Raw genomic sequence first — 14,328 nt, 5'->3', positions numbered from 1 at the left:
TGGGTGATGAGTCATCAGATAATGGGGCTTTAATGCTAAGAGATCCCTGGCCTGTCTGTGCTGTCCAAATTCATCTGGATGAAGGCAGTGGAGGGCTGCATAAAGGACACTGGATTTGGAGTCAGAAAGGATCTTCTGTTTCAGAGATTTATTAGCTGTGTAATTGTGAGCTAGTCATTTAATCTCTCTGAGTCTCTTCAAACTGGGTATAATATCCTGTAGTACCTAGTGAAGATTAGAAGAAGTAACTGTAGGTAAAGTTCTTTGCAAACCTGAAGTACTACATAAATGTCAATTATTATGGCCTAGATGATCTTTGCTATGCAGCCACAGGGGCTGGGGAGCAGAAGAGTCTTTCTAGTGATGATGGCCCCACTCTCCCATCTTCCTGATATGTGAGAACACTTATAAAAATGGCTGGGGAATAAGGAGTACTGCAGGACATGATGGTAGCTGAGGTGCTAACAGAACCACAAGGAATTCTGGGAGACATTAGGAGTGGGAAGGAGCTATTGAGAGAGGTCTATGGTAAAGTTCAATGGATGGATGGATGGAGAGACAAATGAACTTAAAGCAACCCAGGGGAATATGAAAGGATTTTATGCCAATATAACCCCGTCTTCTTCTTCCTGACACTCCTTGAGAACTTGCAAAATGTTCTCTACCTAAATATCAATCAGTTCAGCCCTCTATCCAGCTATCCTTCCTCAATTCCTACCCAAATGTTTCATTAAACACAGATGAATATCATGAAGAAGAAAAGTTACTAGCAAATTCATTAATTTAGGTTACGGAATAAGAAAGTCAGTGGGACAAGATTTGATGCATACTGTTCTGGAACAATGATCTAGTCAGGTGACTTTAAATTGTCTAATAGAAGAATCGGAGCTATGTTAGGATGCTCTCTCTCTCTCCTGGCCTCATATTCAGCTCCCTATTCACATTCAAAGGGATGAAGTGATAAAAAAAAAACACCCTAATTCTGGTTTTAATCAGCATATTTTATTAAATATTAAGAGAGCTTAATATTATGTGATGTCCCAAATGAGGCTATGGAAAACAATGCTTTCTTGTTCACAGAACTCATACTCAATCTCCATTTTCCACAGAGAAATAGTGATTCTTCAAGGTCTTCAGAGAAGAATCTAATTGAGCAGCTCCATACCCTTTGGGCCCAAGGCCATGTTCAGTGTCAGTGAGGGATTCCTACAGCTTCCATATTTGGGACTGAAATGATCCTCATGGGGCCAAGCAGATATGTCCAGGGAATAGCTCGGATGGGAAATCCTCTTTCAAACCAAACAACAAACAAATAAACAAACAAATAGGCCACAAAGAAGTGAATCCTTATTGTTTAGGGACCAGAAAAGATCATATATATATATGTTAATTTGCTAAGCTCTGAAAAGAGTTGATGGGAATCACTCCCAACTCTCTGCAGTGAATTTCAAAACAGCCCAAACTAGAGAATGCTATCCTTGATAACAGTTTTCCCACAAGAGAGCAAAGGGCTATTTTATATTTTTGTTGCTATCCTCTCAAACCACCCCAAAGCCTATGCTCCTTGAGACTGCTCCATAACTATTCTCTTACCTTATCCAAATCCTAGTTTAACCAGATGCATCTCAAAAGGATGTGGGCTTGCCGGTTCTGTCGCCCTAGAAGTGCTAGTGCTGGGTCCCAGATGATTGTTTCTGTCAAGAAGTCCAAGGTTTCCTGTGCTCCAAGTATGGGGAAGGTGGGCAGCCCCATTTAGGGCTGTATCCAGAGTACAGACAGAAGGGCTAGAGAAGGACCTCAAACTTTTAAGTGCTGGGTTATTGTGCCCCAAAGCTGGAGAGAGAGAAGAATTCTTATTCAATGAGCAGAATCTTGGGTTTGGTTTGGTTTTTCTGGGGGGCAGTGTGGCACAGCAGACAAGCCCTCTCCCCTCTGACACATAATGTCTGTGTAACCTCTTGGTGCCACAGGCAACTTTCTAAGACTATGAAGTTGCAAAAAAGGATCATGGCATCAGAGATTTGGAGTTAGAAGGGACCTTCAAGGCCACTGACTCCAATAGTCTCATTTTACAGATGAAGAAACTGAAGTTCAACAAGATGTAACCATGTTGTACAAGAAAAATACCAGTAGTGGGTGTCTGAGGCAGGATTCAAACTAGGTTCTTCTGACTTCCAGTGTACTCTAGCCACCACACCAGGCTGCCTAATGTGTAGGACCTTAAAGGACACAACACAGATTGGCTTCCTCAGCATACCAAGACTACCCAAATCTTCCCGAGACATGCAACTCCTAACTCCATAATTCTGCCTCACTCAAAGAAGGAAGATACAGGGGGCAACAACAAGTCCTAACACAGCAACCAGGCCTTCCCACCATGGACTGGAACACTATGGGAAAGGCAGTGAGTTGGCGCAGTGGATGGAGCACTGAGGAAAAAAAATCGAGTCAGGAAGATTCTTCCTGAATTCAAATCTGACCTCACACCACTTACTAGCTGTATGATCCTGGATAAGTCACTTAATCCTGTTGGTCTCAGTTTCTTCATCTGCCAAAAGAGCTGGAGAAGGAAATGACAAACCACTCCAGTATCTTTGCCAAGAAAACCCCAAATAGGGTCATGAAGAGTCAGACGCAACAGAACACTACAGGGTGGTATAGTGGAAAGATTATTGGACTAGAATCAAAAGGGCTAGGTTTTGGTCCTACTCTGTCACCGACTCTATAAGTGACCTTAGCTCTGCAGGCCGCTGCATCTTCTACATGAAAAATGGGATAATTAATACTTTGTAGACACTATGTAGATCATGTAAACTATGACTACATATGGAAAATCTACAATACTATCAAAGTATGAGGTAGAAAATAAAAGAGTAAAAAACATGACATAAAGGAGTCAATAAGGGACAGCTAGGAAGCATAGTGCATTGAGAGACAGATTTGGAGTTGGGAGGGCCAGAGTTCAAATATGGCCTCAGGCACTTCCTAGCTACATGGCTGGGCAAGTTGCTTAATTCAAATTGTTGTTTTTTTGTCTTAAGAGTTGATACTAAAACAGAAGGTAAAGGTTTAAAAAAAGTAAGTAAAAGGAACTACCAGTGGTCACTATCTTCTCCATCACCAGGGATAACTACCTTTGTTTCTGAGGAAAGTGAAAATGTGTTCTCCTCTGAGCTGGATCCAATCCTCAGGTCCTTGAAGAAATTATGAGTGAGACATGCGAAGGGGCTGGGGCTAACTGTACCTTCTCGCTCTGCTGAGAAAAGCATCCTCAGTCTCCTCTGAGCTGGCTCATTCCCTAGTGCAGCTGATTGCTGGTAATATCTCATGGCCTCCCCTAGGTTCTTCTGGACACCAAAGCCCTTTTCATAGCAAATCCCCATGTGGAACTTGCTCTGAGAATCCTAAAGAAGACACACACACACATAAGATAGTAGATACAGTTCATGTTAAAGCAGAAGAAAGCAAAGGGTTTGGGAGCCAACAATTTCCATCCATATTGTAAAAAGTAAGACCCAAGCCCCAGGACCAACCCCTCCTATACACACCAGTGACCCATCACCACAACAAAGAGATTATTGAGGGGAATCTGAGCTCAAAGCGGCCCTACCCCAGAGCAGAGAGAGCCCAGAGAGGTACTGAACGTGGAGCATCCCTCAGCAGGGTCAGAGATGCCAATGAAGGCTAAAGTGGCCCACCTGAATATGGGAGCTCAGGGGAAGAAAGTCATCCAGCTATGTTTACTGTGATAAGGAATGAATTGAAACACACACAGATCAGGGGGAAATTCTAAAAATCTAGTGTAAATATATACCAAACACCCAGTACTAGGTGCTGTAAGCTTATAGGTAAGAAGTCTGAGTAAAGAGCAACTCCTAAGGACACTAGAACTTAAAGCTCCTACAATCTTGTCTGAGGCTAGTTTTAGAAAAATTCATGCTTGAAAAAAAATTCTAATTAATAAATAACAAGTAGCAACATATAGTACTTAAAATTTTTTTAAACCCCCTTACCTTCTGTCCTAGAATTGATACTTCATGTTGGTTCCAAGGCCAGAAAGGTAAGGCCTAGGTAATTGGGGTTAAAGGCTTCCAAAGCACTTTAGACAGGCTATTTCATTTGATCCTCATAACACTAGGAAGTAGGTGCTATTATTATCCCCATTTTATAGATGACAAGATAGAGCTGAGTGAGGTTAAAGGATTTGAATTTAAGTCTTCCTGCCTCCAAGTTCAGCAATCTATCCATTACTGTCCAGCTATCCCTCTTCTCTATTCAGGGCAGGAACTGGGTCTGTTTTATATGTGCTGTAAGTATACACAAAGCAGTGTGGAGTATGTAAGTGTGGGTTCAAATCCAACATCTAGTCTAAACCAGCTATGTAACTGGGGCAACTTGCCCATTAAGCCTCCAATATACTATTGTACTTGCCCTCCCACTGGTCCTAGGCAATTCTCTTTGACAATTCTCCAAGTTACAAGGCAGCTGCACATGGGCATGGGGAGAGGGAGCTTCTTTATCAGAACTTTCCTAACCAATGAATTCATGAGTCCAGATAAAAACACAATATACTTAAAAAAACACAACTCTTTCTTCTAGCCACATGAGAAATACATGAGGTTTGTTTTTGCACATTTTTTAAACCTTTACCTTCTATATGAATTATTATTTCCAAGAGAGAAGAGAGGTAAGGACTAGGCAACTGGGGTTAAGTGACTTGCCCAGGGTCAATACCACTAGGCATTGTCTGAGGCCAAATTTGAACTCAGGACCTCCCATCTCTAAGCCTGGCTCTCTATCTATCCAATGAGTCACCTAACTGCCCCTGCACACATTCTTAAAGGTATTTCTACCTCTTCTGAGTTATATGATGCACCCTGAGATTCTGTTCCATCATAAATAAATGCTTGGGCTAATGCAATGGTCCTGTTAGGTGAGTCCTAGCCTTGGGGCTGTGGGTACAGGAAAGGCTGTCACTGCATTGTGATTGGCCAAAGTGACAAACATGTCAAGCCTTCTTCCTGGGGCTCCCTCCTAACTTATATATGCAGGGGGACTCTGCAGACTTGCCAACCACATGAAAATTCAGGTCCATTTCAACCCAGAGAAATGTTTGTGAGGTTCTTTGAGAGCAAAGACAGGAATAGAAGGAGATGCTGGTCACTAAGCCAAAATAGCTTCACCAAATGGAATGGGAAAAAAAATTCTCTTGCTCAAGAATGCAGAGCAAAGCTGCCTGGGTGCTAACCAAGAAGTGAAGGGAGAAACAGCTTTGGATACAGGGAGAGTATAGGACAAGCTGATTCATTAAGCATCACTGAAGCCTGGTGCTGCCTGCCAGTTCTTTTCCTTACTGCTTAGAAACTGAATTATTACTCCCCTTCCCTTCCCATTCCTGCTCTTCCAGAACTCCATAGGCCTCTGGAGATGCAGGCTCCTGTATCATTCCATGCTTACCCCATTACTGGCTGCAAGCCAAAGGTACTTCACGGCTTTTCGCTCATCCTGGAACTGTTCCTTGGTTAACAGCACCCCCAGATAAGCTTGAGCCTAAAAGCAGAGCAGGAAAAGGGACTCTGAGTCCCCAGCATACTCAACGCCTGGGATCCTTCCCTCTTTGGCCTGGAGTCTCACCTCTTTCAGGCCAGCATCAGCTGCTTGCTTCAGCACAGCCACTGCTCTCTGCTTATCAGCTTCCCTTGGGGCCTCATCGCTCAGCAGAGACCTGGCATAGCGGTACTGAGCCATTTGGTGGCCCTTCTGGGCAGCAAGCTGGTAATAAAAAATTGCCTGGCACAAATGGACAGGCACCACATCTAGTTTTATCTCTGGAAGGCTCTCCCTATTACTAGGTGAGAGACTCTCCCATGGCCATTCTTTACTCTCAGCTGGGCCAGGAAGATCCCCAGAGTGTAAGATCACACTTTCCATACCTCTTTAATCCCTCTTAATGGCCCAGCACAGAGGAGTGGGGATCTATCAAAAGGCTTCACTTACCTTGCTGAGGTCTTTCTGAGTCCCTTTACCATGCTCGTAACACAGGCCCACATTGTACTGAGCTTTACTATAGCCCTGGTCTGCAGCCTTCTGGAAGTAAGAGTATGCTGTTTCACAGTCACCACTTCTCATATTTTCAGTCCCTGTAAGAGACCACAGGGCAGAAAGGACGCTGTAACATTTGCCAAAGAACCCAAGGACCCAGGGCACAAATTATCTGATGAAAGGGACCTTCCTTATTTTTGATATTGAAGTATAAGAGAAAATGGAGAAGGAAAAGGCCACATTTATTTCATTCCAAATAGCAAGCTCAATTATCAGGGCTTGGCTCAAACTCCAACTTCTCCAATTTCCCCCCAATGTAATCTTTTCTTTCTCTGAATTCCTAGTCTCTTCTGTCTGTACCACTGCTTGTGGCACTTAAGTTATATAATGTCTACATATAATGTCTACAGTTTCATGTTATTTATGTTTTCTTTATTTCAATTAGATAGCATGCTTCTCAAGGGCAGGGGATCCATCATATATTACCACCTCACAATGCTGAGCAGTAGGTATGCAACACATACACCTAATGATTGTGAACAGGATGAAGAGCTTATTCTCTGTTCAAATCATTCAAAGACATGAGGCAAAAGTCAAATTCAACTTAACCTCCAATTTAATTCTAGCCACCATCTCCTAATTTCTTTTGGGAGAACTGATAAAAGTCCACTACTTCTGGACACAGGGCAGGGAATTGAGTGGAGAAGGGAACAAGACAGGAAGGAGGAGGTAGCCTCTTATCTTAACACTTTTCTACTAATTTAACTGTTTCCTACCAGTTTTGAGACTATAACTCAAATTTAGTCACTTTAGATGAAAGGCAGGGTGCATATCCCTCTTGTTCTAGATGTGGGCACAGGGCCTCCAAGTATTTTGAGAGGATGGATGTACATGGTGCCATCCCATGGTTCCTGCTTTTCCATTATGGATACCAGGGAATTTAGCTCCCCTACCCAGAGTTTCAGTATTTTTTCTATATCAGAAAATCACTCAATTAGCTTTGTGCCTTTTCTCTTTTTTAATCCCCCCACCTCATCCCAGGACGGCAATAAGTTACCCAGGAAATTGAAGGCGATGGAAATACTGAGCTGGAATTGCTGCTGCAAAGACAACATGGCTTCCTCTAAGGAAAGAGGTTCTGTTTTCTCCTTTTCCTGAGTAACAAATAGCCAGAATGGTCAGTTTTGGATAGTTAAGACAGATCCCTCCCCAGGCCCTGGGAATGTCCCGATTTCCTGCTCAGGGGATAAATATAAGCCTCTGAGTGGTGACATCTCACCAATACCAGTCTCTCTCTGGTGGTATGATGCTGGCCTGCTCCAGTAGTGTCCAAGGAAGCAATGCCAACAGGTTCTGGGAGAAGAAAGACCAGAGACACACAGCTATATAGCAAAGGGAACAAGTTTCTAGCTCTTTCTCTCCTGGCAATCAATGTCTCTGATCCACCCTTTTACACAGAGTCCAGGAAGCATGCAGTTACAAAGAGACACCCAGTGCTCTGTCATACCAAAGGCAGCAAACATTCACCAGTGCAGACCTTTCCTGACACTTCAGACTTCCTCTGACTGACTCCAAGGGACAAGTTCATTACCTGGTTCACAAGAACCCCTGAGTCTAGCTGTCCTCTTGGAGCTATGGGAAGCAAGACTCTCGGGCTGAGGGTCAGGTCCCTTCTGCTTTCCTGAGGCTTCCTCAAGGCATGTGGGGCAGGGGGCTGGAGGAGTATTTGTAGGAAGAATGTTTGTCCTCAACCCTAGAAAATGCCAAGAAAAAAGTGGTAAAACACAAAATGTGTATAAAGTCCTGCCCAGGATTGAACTACAGCTTTTTATTGTGTTTCAAGGATGCTTGGGCATAATTCAGTCCTGTATTCTTATGACTGTCTGGTAAAAAACTTAGCAGATGCCAAAAAGTAAAACAAAGTCTCCAAGCCAAAAAGAAATAGTCTCATGAAGAAAGGGCTCACAATAAAGCTGGGCTCTGGTCAAGACCAAAGGCCCTGAGCCTTAGGAGATGGCCTCTTTTACATCCAGAAAGTTGAAGATATAGTGTCACATTAAAGACAGAACACACAGTTAAAATTAAAATAGAATGAACATAAAAGCAACAAATATCTATTATTGGACCTCACCTTTGTAAGGCCTCTGCAATAAGGGGTCAGGGTCTGATTTTTGCTGACAATTCTTATCCCTGGCAGGAGTCAGTCATCTCCTGTACTCTGACATAAAGATGGCACCTAAGGATGACTGACCTAAGCCACTGCATCTAAAAAATGGGTATCCTATACTCCTGACTGAATGCCTTATGTCAGGCACCTAAAGGCAGTCTTCCACCTCCTAACTGACTGTCCTACAGGCAGCAGGTTGTGGTAGGCTTAGTAGGAGCACTTGGGTTACAGGCTTAAGGTCAAAGTGCCTGTCAGCAAGACTTACTACCACCCTAAGCAATTTTTTTCTTAGTTAATGCTTATAATTTATAAAGCTAACTATATTATTTGACTATTAACTCAAAACTAATGATTGTGTTTTAAAAATAATCATAAAGGCTAATATTATTATAATTATAAAGAGGGTAGGGGGTTTCACATTCACATATGATACCTAGGCTCTCCTATCTCTGGCCTAGGAAGAGACAGAAGAGTGGCCAGAGATAGGAAGTACTAAGAAAACATTATAAATGTGCCATTAAAAAAAGGCAAAAAATTAGAAAGCCCTGAGGGTTGGTAGGAGGCTATTTCCCAAAGGAAGCCAGGTAAATTATAACATTATAATATAAATTATAACATTAACATTGTAAAAACAATTTTGAAAACATAAGAACCCTAATTAATACAATTTTCTATTGAGATTCCAGAAGATCAATGATTTAGAATGACAGGTGACAGCTAACAAGTAGTGAGATACAATTCTAGATGTGGCCAATATGGGAGTTTGTTTTGACTATGTATATATTATGAGAGGGCTGTTTGTTTTTTTGGTGAGGAAAGGTGGAAGATGGGGGGGAAATGCTTGATGATAGAAAAAAATAAACTTTAATATAAAGAAATCTTTTAAAATCACGATGACAAAACAAAGGAGGCCTTAAGCACCTCTATCCAGTTCCCTATCTTGCCTGAGTGGGATAGAAGAGCTTTCAAGGGTGGAAGTGTCCTACGCCCTGGGTGGATATAACTTTACCACATTCACTTTCCTCTGACCTCATTTCTGACCCTCTAATGAGGAAGAGCTGATGGCTCTTTTCCTGGGGTGTGTCCCATAGCTACATCCTGGCCAAGAGGAACTCCAGAACCATTCCTCCTACATGTCCAAGAGATAACTTACATAAGTCTTGGCACAGCAAAGGGGAGGCACGGATCTGGTCTAGGTAGCTTTGCCAAGAGCATTGTTCTTGTCTCTGGAAACCAGGTAACGATGCTTGAAATTGGATTTGCCTGGTCAACTGCAGGGCCAGAACAGTCAGGGTTCCCTTAAGGAGGAAAAAAAATAACTATTAGAAATTGAACTGGATACAAGCAGGAAGAGGAATGAATTGATCTCTCTGTAATCTGGGTTACTATTACAGATCATGATTTCCCATTAGGACAACCCTCACTTTGCTCGACCTGGGAAGATGACTTCCTCACGAATCTCTTTATGTGGCACATGTGACTCAATAACCACTAAGACGATATTTTGAAAATGTAGGGAAATGATAAGGCTACCATGTCTCTTGAAGGTCAAAACATTCTCCTAGTTGGCTTACACATAAGAATACTATCTTTGATTACTTATATCAATGAACAAAATGTGGAACTTATATTACAGTTTCAATGCCAGTTAATACTGGTTTGCTGTGTAACCCTGAGCATAGTACTAACCTTGCTTAACTAGTTAAAAAAAAAAGTGTGTTAATTAGATGGTACCCATGAGCTCCTGGGGCTCCCATTTTCTAAAAAGGGACTGGACTTCAGGATAGAAGAGATGCTATTGCAAATAAATCTAGTCCATGGGGATGTTTTAGGAAATGAAATTTTAGGCGGGCTGGGGCTTGGATTTCGAAAATAATGTCAACATCTCTAGTACCTAGAAAACAGCTTCTGAATCTTGTCTTGTGTCATGGAACTCTTGGCAGTTTGGTGAAGTTTATAGAGTCCTTCTCAGAATAATATTTATTCCCTACATTCATAATTCCTTTTTTTTAAACCTTTATGTTTTTTTCTTGGGATGGACTCCTAAGTAATGGTTCCAAGGCAGAAGAGCAGTAAAGTCTGGGCAATTGAGGTTATGTAACTTGCCCAGGGTCACACAGCTAGGAATTGTCTGAAGCCACATGTGAACCCAGGTCCTCCTGACTCTAAGCCTGGCACTACATCCACAGAGTCACCTTGTTGCTTGTACCTATGTTCATAATTGAAGGAAATGCTAAAATTCAGTTAGAGGTGAGTAAAAATAAAGATTTATTTTTTATTACCCCACACAAGTTTATGAAACCTTGAAATTTATTGTTAAACTCCAAGTTAAGAATCCCTGACATAGGATAATGTATATCCCAGGGCAGGGACTCAAAGAAAGATTTTAATTGAATGGCCTCCTGCATAACACTAAGACCTTGGTTAGGGAAGGTAGATTGTGAGGTGGATGGATAAGGAAAGAATATGTCCTGGTTTAAGATTGGGCCCAAATATCATCTGACATGCTTTTTCTCTCTGTTACTGCCTATGGAGTCCTCTTGCTAAAGGATGTGTTTTCTGCAGATATGCCAAATTCATTCCACGTTGCTGACAAATAGACCCTAGAGGACAGTGACTCTATTCAAACAGCCTTTTTATTTCATTAGGCATAAAATCTTAAAATCAATAAATGTTTATTTTATTATTTTTTAAAACCCTTACCTTCTGTCTCACAATCAATACCAAAGTAGAGGAATGGTAAGGACTAGGCAAATGGAGCTAAATGACTTGCCTAGGGTCACACAGATAGGAAGTATCTGAGGCCAGATCTGAACCCAGGATTTCCCATCTCCAGGTCTGGCTCTCTAGCCACTGAACCACCTAGTTGCCCTTAATGTTCTGGGGTTTGTGGTAGACACTGTCAGATTACAAGGGAGACCAGAGTCATTGCCTTTAATATTTTCTTGATCTGGCAGTGGAAATTTTGTCAGGCAAAAAAGTGTATTTTTTCTCATAGTACTTGTATCTACTACTCAGCATATACTACCCTGTATTGCTAGTTTCCCAAACTAGACTCTAGGTTCTTTGGGGACAGGCTTTTTTTAAACTTCTTCGTTTGATTCTATCACCTAAGCCAATCAATCTGCAAATATTAAGTGCCAATTTAGTGTTAGGCACTGTGCAATAACAAATAGGAGTGTTAGAGATACTTGTTAGTTGTTGGGTAATGACTGCTGAGGAGAAGGAAGATTTGATGCACACGAAATCTCTAGAGAACAATATTAAAATTTTTTACAAGGTAAGCAGGGTTGACAAAAGCTCATTGGGACTACTGGCAGGTCTATGAAAGAAAATGAAGGAAAAAGAAGAGGAAGATGAAAAAGTAAAAAGAATTAAAACAAAGGAAGAGTCAAAGTAAATTGATGAGTCACTTTAACAACTTTCTCAGAGTGCTGATCACCACCCCCAAGGGTTATCTACACTTAATCTAATAATAACTACTCATATTATAAAGTACTTTAAGGTTTGAAAAATACTTTATATACATTATCTCATTTGATCCAGATGATAAATTACTTGTTTACTTATACTGATGATGACCTCATAACTTCATCTCTTGGCCATATTTCAAAACTTCAACTCTATATATACTCTGGGCAGATATAGGCAAGGCATACCCAGGAGATGGCATCCCACATTCTGTGACAGGACAGGCGGCGTGAGATCCACTTGAAGACATTTTTCCACCCCTGGTACTTTGGGCCACTGCCCACACCCAGGATATGGGAATTATACCTAAACATAAATCAAAAGAAACCAATCTTAAATGTGGTTTTAGGGATCTAGTGAAAGGTTGGGGAAGAAGGGTAGTAGTAGGGAAGGTAGTATGTGGTAGCTTCCTTGGGGCAGCTCTTAGAATATTTACCTTTTATAGTTGGGCACTGGGATGGTCTGTGGTGACCAAGTGACTTGAGATTCATCCTGGCTAGGAGCCCCAGGAATCACACCACGAAGATTGTGCCTAGGCAGGTGCTGTAGGGCTAAGAGAGAGATAGGACAGTGAGCAATATCCTAAAGACATCTAAGAAAAGTGATCCATATCCCTACGGCCCAATGATCTCCGCTTGATTCACGGGCTTTCTTTCCTAGACCTAGTCTCCCTCAGTCTTTTCTTCCTTGGCACACAGATCCTGCCTTGACCCTGGGCTCTTCTTCTACAGCTTTTCCTATTTGATAAGGGGGAAAGGAATAAGCATTTACTTGATTATTATTTCAAGTATTCTTTCCATGCCATAGTTTGATTGCTTAAGACCACTAAATTGTAAAATCAAAATTTAATTCTTGAAAGTTTCCCATCCATTATAGAAATAGAATAATGCAAGGCACTATGTGAGGGGTTTTGCAACTATCATCTCATTTAATCGCCTGATTGATTATGCTTAATAATGATTACATTGTAGTGTGTTTAAAGTTTACAAAATCCATTTTACACAATGGCCTTGTGAATCAGACAGTGTAAATATTATGCCCATTTTATATAAGAGGAAACCGAAAAGGTCAAGTAATTTGCCCAAGGTCATAAAGTTAAAATACAATTCGGTTTAACTCCACACGCGTGGCTCTCCCCTCAAGGCCCCGCCCCTAACTGAGGACTAGTCCGTTCCATCAGGGTGGAGGGGGGGGAATCCCTCTCGGGTTTTCCCCACGTTTTCCGCTCTGACTCCGTCTACAGTTGTTAGGGTTCTGCGACATGGCGGAGATGAGATCGGAGCCCCCTCACCTCGGCCCAGCATCCCTGGGAGTCGCCACATGTTGTCACGGTCACAAAGCGCAGCACGGAGAGAACTTCATTTATGTGAAGAAAAAGATGCATAATCGCGATAACTGCGAGGGAAGGAGGGAGAATAGCCGGAAGTAGCTCCGCTGGCTAATCAGAAAGCGGAACCCAGCCGGAAGAAAAAACTCCATAGAGAGGAAGGGAAGGGAAGGGTTAGGGTGGAAGGGTAACTGTTCTGTTCCGGAGGTGACTTAAGGCAAGGACAAGAAGGCCCCAGCCTCAGTTTCTTTCTATAGGTATCATTCTCTTTACATCTCCGGGCTCTCGAAGTAAGGAATGGTGGCGGAAGATCCTGGAGAAAGTATCATCGACATCATAGGTCGTGGAGAGAATAGCCTAGATCTGATGGACCTGAGTGGGTGGGCTGAGGGGAGTGGCGGGGGCGTGGTCACGGCACCTGCTATTTGACGTGATGGTAGAAGCAGGCCCCGGAAAGAAAAGACTTAAGCTATAGCAGAGTCTCTAGCTATCACTCTAGGGCAATGATGGGCAATCTTTTGAGCGTAGTGTGTCAAAATTCGCCAAAAAACTGAGCATAACTCGGGGGGGGGGGTGTCACTTCGAGAGAAAAACCACCCTTCTCAGCATGCAGCCCCATACTTCTCTGTATGTGCCTGCATGTAGCCTTGTATCATCAAAAATGGCTCGGTGTGTCAGTGCAGACATGTGTGTTATAGGTTCGCAAACACAGCTCTAGGGTGTGAGGAGGAAGAAGAATTATTAGAGATACTGTCAACATGGAATCTAGAAGCCCCCAGACTTGTGGCCTAGAAAGATTAAATGAACCCAGTTTACTTAGCTTAAGGGTGAAGGCTCCTGGTTTGACCTTGTATATTATAATGAAAGAGATATGTAAATAACTAGTTAAGTGGAAGATATGTAAAGAATAAGTGAAAGTGAAGGCATGTTAGGGTACCAGAAAGTAAATTCTTTTTTTTTTTAACCCTTACCTTTCTCTTGGAATCAATACTGTGTATTGGTTCCAAGGCAGAAAAGTGGTAAGGGCTAGGCTTTGGGGGTTAAGTGACTTGCCCAGGGTCACACAGCTGGGAAGTGTCTGAATCCAAATTTGAACCTAGGACCTCCCATCTCTAGGTCTGGCTCTCAATCCACTGAGCTACCCAGCTGCCCCCAGAAAGTAAATTCTGATTAAGTAATTCAGGCATAAGAGAAGAAGTGGCTTGAGATTGTAAGATTAAAATTAAAATCCAATAACTCCAAGTATTATATTTTATAAGATTTATTAATAATCACTTCAAGTAGGAAAAATACAAGAACAAAAGTAAAAACCTGAGTAAAG

At 42.1% G+C, this 14,328-nt stretch overlaps 1 protein-coding gene across 2 annotated transcripts; it reads right to left on the bottom strand.

Annotated features, from left to right (window-relative positions):
• Nucleotides 1-980: 980 nt before the first annotated feature.
• DELE1 (DAP3 binding cell death enhancer 1) lies at nt 981-14,110 on the bottom strand. Of its 2 annotated transcripts, XM_001378041.5 has the most exons (13): nt 12,972-14,110; nt 12,117-12,231; nt 11,869-11,986; nt 9,363-9,507; nt 7,634-7,795; nt 7,322-7,395; nt 7,100-7,196; nt 5,998-6,140; nt 5,635-5,790; nt 5,458-5,550; nt 3,245-3,404; nt 1,594-1,833; nt 981-1,289 (listed from the first exon to the last, which is right to left on the bottom strand). In XM_001378041.5, the coding sequence occupies exons 1-12, from the start codon at nt 13,000-13,002 to the stop codon at nt 1,595-1,597; spliced, it is 1,533 nt and encodes a 510-aa protein (XP_001378078.3). In that variant the 5' UTR covers nt 13,003-14,110; the 3' UTR covers nt 981-1,289; nt 1,594. The 2 variants fall into 2 exon arrangements, with proteins under 2 accessions (XP_001378078.3, XP_007473858.1); XM_007473796.3 differs by lacking the exons at nt 7,100-7,196; nt 7,322-7,395.
• Between the last annotated feature and the right edge of the window lie 218 nt (nt 14,111-14,328).

The sequence above is a fragment of the Monodelphis domestica genome, chromosome 1, assembly GCF_027887165.1.
Source record: "Monodelphis domestica isolate mMonDom1 chromosome 1, mMonDom1.pri, whole genome shotgun sequence".
NCBI classification, from domain to species: Eukaryota; Metazoa; Chordata; class Mammalia; order Didelphimorphia; family Didelphidae; genus Monodelphis; species Monodelphis domestica.
The sequence above is the reverse complement of the archived record's forward strand: the minus strand, read 5'-3'. Positions and strand labels throughout refer to the sequence as shown.